The following is a 6,058-nucleotide window of genomic DNA, read 5'->3' as shown; positions in this document are numbered from 1 at the left end:
TTTTTTTTTTTTTTTTTTTTTTTTTAAAAAAAATTTTAAAAAAAAAAAAAAAAAAAAAAAAAAAAAAATTTGAAGTGCATTCAATACATTTTATTTATAAAAGTTATGTAATATATAAGTGTATATATATATAATAAAATTTTATAATACAAAAAAATTAACCTTTTTAAAAAAAAAAAATTTGTTCCAATAATTTTAAAAGAAAAAAAAATGAATTACATTTATTTAATGTCAGTATATTTTTAATTATTTGTTAAATATAAAATATAATAGTTTATAAATATTTTATATAATAAAAAAATGATTTTTTTTATAATTTAATGGTAATATAAATATATATATATAATAATAATATTTTTAATTTAAAAAATTAAAAAAACATAAGAAATTATATCATACATAAGAAACATATAAGTATTTAAATAGAATGAGAAAATATTATTCTCTATAAAAATAAAAATACTAAAATATATAAATTTTTTCTTTATTTTTATGTAAATATATTTATATATATAAATATTATGATGTAGAAATGGAAAATTATTAATAATTTGGATATTATGAATTACTCTACATATTATATAGTGAAAATGAATATTTTTAAATAATATATGCATATAAATATATATAAATATTAATATATATATATGCTCCATCAAGCCTGCTTTTTTTTATTAGTAAGTATAAAATATAAATACATATGTGAATATTTATTATATTTTATTTCTAATAATTGAATAGATTTTACTTTAATAATTTTATCTTTTTATTTTATAAGAAACTATTTTTAAGATGATGCTTTTATAGTAGGTATTTTGATTTTATAATTTTATTTTTTCAATAAAATGTGTATAATGTGTTAAAAATTTGTCTTTGACAAATTTTTATTTTAATTAAAAAAGTGGTGTTACTTCACATATGTTTTAAAGTATTCAAAACCGATAGGATTTTTAAATTTAGATATATTATTTTTATTTTTTTATTTTTCTTATTTTTATTCTTATAAATTTATTGATTTATTATTTTAAAATGGTTAATTTAAGTAACATACAATTATTAAGATGGAACACTTCGTGGACATATAAGTAATAAACAATACGAAGAAAAGAAAACTACAAATCATATATATATATATATATATATGTGGTTTTTTTGTTTATTTTTAATATTTTATTATTATTCTATATGTCTATTTTTTTTTTTGTATATATGTAATTATTACTTATATAGATTAAAGAGATATCACATGTCACCAAGATGGAATGTTAGTAAATGGTTGGTGAAAGAGGAATATAAATCCCAAAAATTTACTAAGCCATTTTATTTAACAAAATGGGGAAATTTTAAAACATGCCAACAAGCTCAATTATTACAAACTACTGGTGGAGCTTATAACAAATTTTGCGATATGAACAAACTTCATGAAACCAACAACAGAAAAAAATAAAATAAAATATAATTTATTATATGAGTTTTCTTATTTGTTTTTAAATATAAAATATTCAAAAAAAAAGAAATAAAGATAATATGTACATATATGTATATATTTATTTATTTATATTATTGTTTTAATTATATATTATTATTCATTGTTGTTATATATATATATATATATATATTTATTTATTTATTTATTTGATATTCTTAATATTTCACTAATTTAACAGTTTTTTTTTTTTTTTTTTTTAGTTTCATTTTTTATTAATTATATGGTTAATTATAGAATCATTAAATTTTTTTATGTTAACTTTATCAATTCAATATTTAATTAGTTTTTCATTATATTTATTATTTAATTTATTCATTTGAGTTAACATTCTGTAATTAAAATACCTTTTCTAATAAATTTAATAATATGGTGAAATATCTTGGCAATTCGTTTATTAAATTTAAGGGTATATTCATATAATCGAAACTATATATGGTTTTATTTAATATTTCTTGCATTTCTGATGAGCCCTCCAAATTTATTTTTGGCATCTAACAAAAATACATACATATATATATATATATATATATTATAATAATACATTTAATATATAACATATAATATTTAATTTTTTTTTTTTTTTGGAATTTTTACCTTTGGATATCTTTGGCTGAAATGTGTTAATATTAATGTTTTACATTGTACTTCCAAACCTATATTAAAAAAAAAAAATATAAAAAATTAATAAGAAGCTTATTTTACATAATATTATAATTTTATAAAATATATAATTTTTTCCATTTTTACTTATATCCATAGCTTCTTTCGTAGTAGAGTGTTTTTTATTAATTGCTTCTTCTAATAATTCGTCATCAAAGGTAGCTGTAAAGATGTATTATTCAAACATATTATGTTAATAAATGTATTTAATATATACATAAATATTTTTTTTTTATTTTATCTTATTATATTTTTATGTCTATAATACCTTCATGTATTAAAATGTCACAATTGTTTGAAAACTTTTTCACGTTTTCGCATGGTCTTGTATCCGCAGAATAAACAATGGATCCTATTTTTTTATTTTCTATTTTTATACCATAAGATTCGTTAATATGATTAACCTAATGTGAAATAAAAAAGGTTAAAATGAGGGTTATAAAAGGCTTCTTTATTTTGGTACATCACATATATATAAATATATATATATATATATATATATATATATATATATATATTTATATATATTTATATATTTATAGATTATATTTAAAAAATATTCTAAAATATACCTTAAACACGTGAATACTCAAAATGTCGTTGTCATCATCAATTTGTTGCTTTATTTCTAAATTTTCAGTAAGATATACAAATTTTAATTTCTTATCAAAAAATAATTCATTAAATAAATTGATCCACTTTTTCAATGTTATAGGAATTAATATTAGTGGATCATCTAAGGATGGAAATAGATATTTCCTCATATACAATAAATAATAAAGCCCAACATGATGATCCGCATGTGAATGAGAAATAAAAATTATTCTATAAGAAAAAAAAAAAAAAAAAAAAAAAAAAAAAACAAATGATGATGAACATCATACGAACAGATATACACATAACACACTAATATATATATATTAATATTAAAATTTTTTTATTTTTGAGATATATAATTTTTTTTATTTTCTTTTTTGTTCACATGTAACACACCTGAATGATTTAATAATGTTACAAAAATTTATCCAAGAAGTACACATCCAATATAATTGATATAATGAACCTTCTCCAAAATCTAAGATAATACTAAAATTTTTTTGTATTCTTAAAATAATACCTGATACATTACGAAATGTTGAAGGCATTGAGCAGCCTGTACCAAGAAAATAAAAGCAAGGATATGATGACATTTTATTAATATGTGTTTTATTAAAATTTTGAAAATGTTTTAATAATTCTTCATTCTCTTTTAATATATTTGATATTTTTGAAGTATTAAAAATATCAGGATATAAGTCTGATATGGTTTCACTTAAACAAATGTCAATTTTATGATAAGGATGCAAAATAAATTTTGTCAGTGGATTGAAAATAAGATAATTACAATTTTGTTCCTGTAGTTCATCATTTATATTATATTTATTATTACATATTGTGTTATTTTGTTCCTTTTTTTGATGATCTAGTTCGATATTATTAGAAAGTAATTTTTGCATATCCCCATTATTATTGAAATTATTATATCCTTGTTTTTTTTTTTCTTTATCATTTTCAGTGTGCTCATTAATTGATGTTTCACAAGGTAAATCATAAATAGGAGTGTCCTCCTTATATTTTAAAAAAATATTTGGCAACAATTTAGAAAGGAAATTATTTAAGGAAGATGAAGATATGAAAGGACATATTTTCAATGAATCGTTTGATAAATTACATTTCACATTTTTTACATTTTTTATACCTAAAAAGAAATCTTTATAAATTTTATTATTTATAATTTCTTCATTTGATAAATGAAAAATATATTCTAAATTTTTTAAATATAATATTTCTTTATATTTAAGATGATTAATTAAGTCATTAATATCATTTTCATTTTCTAAATCAATAATTAATGTTTTCCTTCCATCAATATTTTTATCACATACATCTTCAGGATGGATAGTTCTATTATTTATAGTAATAGATTTTCCAGATTTTAATATACCATAATATTTTCCTGATGGAATATTTAGCTGTTTGGCTTTTTCTGGATAAAATTTTCCAGGTGTATGAGGGCACTCAATTAAGTAACAAATATTTTGAAATCCTTTTTTTTTTTTTTTTTCCTTCACAATTGTTTGTTTTATACTGTTCATAATTAAGGAATCCTTATCCTTATCATTATCATTATCATTATCATTATCATTAACATTAATATTATCATTAATATTATCATTAATACTATCATTAATATTATCATTTGGTGTATCAATAAGTGACATTTTTAATCTCCTTTTTTTTAACATATTATTAGAATACATTTCTTCTGTAAAATTATTTTCAGATGTTTTATTATCCTCCACAATTAAGTTTATTTCGTTATTAATATTATTGATATCATTATTATTGTTCATATCATTATTATTGTTCATATCATTATTATTGTTGTTATGCATTATAACTCGTTTATTATTAACATTTGTTTCGTTTGTTATATAATCCTGTTGAATGCTATTTTCTGTTATTATTTCTTTTTCCCTATTTATCAATATAGGTGTAATCACTACATTACCCTTTATATTAATTACTGATGATACATTCAATTCAAATTGAACAACTTTAACTTTAGTACTTTTCATTTTTGCAAAGCTTGACATAAAACTGTTCACAATACATTCTATAGGATGAGGACCATATATTGTTATTTCACCATCTGATATATTATCTATTGTTAATAAAAGACCAATTAAACCTCCAATACTTTCTGGAGTAATCTTAGTAAAACATATATTTTTTATTCTCGCCAAATGTAATTTGTGTTCATTTAAAAAACGTTGAATATTTTCACCACAATTAAAAAGTGTAATATCTCCATTAATGAATAATCTTAAACTTGATGGAACAGCAAGTCTATGCCATCCTATCAATTGAAGAAATATCTCCATTTTCTTTTTTTTTTTTTTTTTATTTAATATTTAAAAAATATACAAAAACAAATATTATACGAATATATAAATATGAATCTATTAAACTAAAACATTTTCTTCATACATATATGTAAATATATATATATTATTTTTTATAAGCATTTCATGATTAATTAAAATAAATACAATATAAACCAATGGAAATACATTAAAAGGCTTAAATTATAACACAATTTATATTACAGAAAAAAAGGAAATATGTAAAAAAAATTTTAATTTATAAATATAAAAAAATAAATAAGTATTATTAAATATATATATATATATATATAATATTTATAGAATAACTATTAGCTTACATCATAAAGTGAACAACATTTTAACATTATTTAATATTTATAGAATAACTATTAGCTTACATCATAAAGTGAACAACATTTTAACATTATTTTTAACTATACGTAGATATAGATATATTTCCAGTTGATTAAACGGAATAATAACTAAAACAAAAGAACAACAAAAACAAAAATTAAAAAAAAGTAGTCAAAAAGTAACAAATAAAGCAAAAAAAAAAAAAAAAAATAAAATAAATTATCCTTTTATAATTAGATATATGCAAAACGAACAATATAATTTTTTTTAGGTGATGATATATAAACAAAGAAATTTAAAAAAATATGAAAAAAATTTAAAATAAAAAAAAAAAAAAAAAGAGAAAAAGGAATATAATATATAATATTATACATTTTTAATTACCATAAAAAGAAAAACACATATATATATATATATATATATATATATATATATATAATGATTCCATTAAATATTTTTTTGCTAATATGAATTATTAAACATATATCTATACAAAATATAGAAGAATAAATCTTTTTTTTTTTTTTTTTTTTTTTTTTTTTTTTTAATTTAATTTAAAAAAAAAAAAAAAAATATATAAAAATTTTTTATTTTTTTTTTTTTAAAATTTAAAATAAAAAAAAAAAAA

General features: G+C 17.5%; 2 protein-coding genes across 2 annotated transcripts; one reads left to right on the top strand and one right to left on the bottom strand.

Moving 5' to 3' along the window:
- Positions 1–1,029: 1,029 nt before the first annotated feature.
- On the top strand, positions 1,030–1,447 carry PGSY75_1465400 (hypothetical protein; the record flags this gene model as incomplete). The annotated part of the gene is made up of 2 exons (XM_018788336.1): positions 1,030–1,085; positions 1,231–1,447. 2 exons carry the CDS (start codon positions 1,030–1,032, stop codon positions 1,445–1,447), a joined length of 273 nt encoding a protein of 90 aa, XP_018639708.1.
- Positions 1,448–1,824: 377 nt separating this feature from the next.
- PGSY75_1465300 (putative tRNA 3'-trailer sequence RNase) lies at positions 1,825–5,073 on the bottom strand (the record flags this gene model as incomplete). Its single annotated transcript, XM_018788335.1, has 6 exons — positions 1,825–1,980; positions 2,084–2,142; positions 2,237–2,311; positions 2,418–2,553; positions 2,722–2,974; positions 3,143–5,073. The coding sequence occupies 6 exons, from the start codon at positions 5,071–5,073 to the stop codon at positions 1,825–1,827; spliced, it is 2,610 nt and encodes an 869-aa protein (XP_018639707.1).
- Positions 5,074–6,058: the final 985 nt, after the last annotated feature.

The sequence above is a fragment of the Plasmodium gaboni genome, chromosome 14 (assembly GCF_001602025.1).
Source record: "Plasmodium gaboni strain SY75 chromosome 14, whole genome shotgun sequence".
Taxonomy (NCBI): domain Eukaryota; phylum Apicomplexa; class Aconoidasida; order Haemosporida; family Plasmodiidae; genus Plasmodium; species Plasmodium gaboni.
Note: the sequence above shows the minus strand (reverse complement) of the source record. Positions and strands in the feature narration are given on the sequence as shown.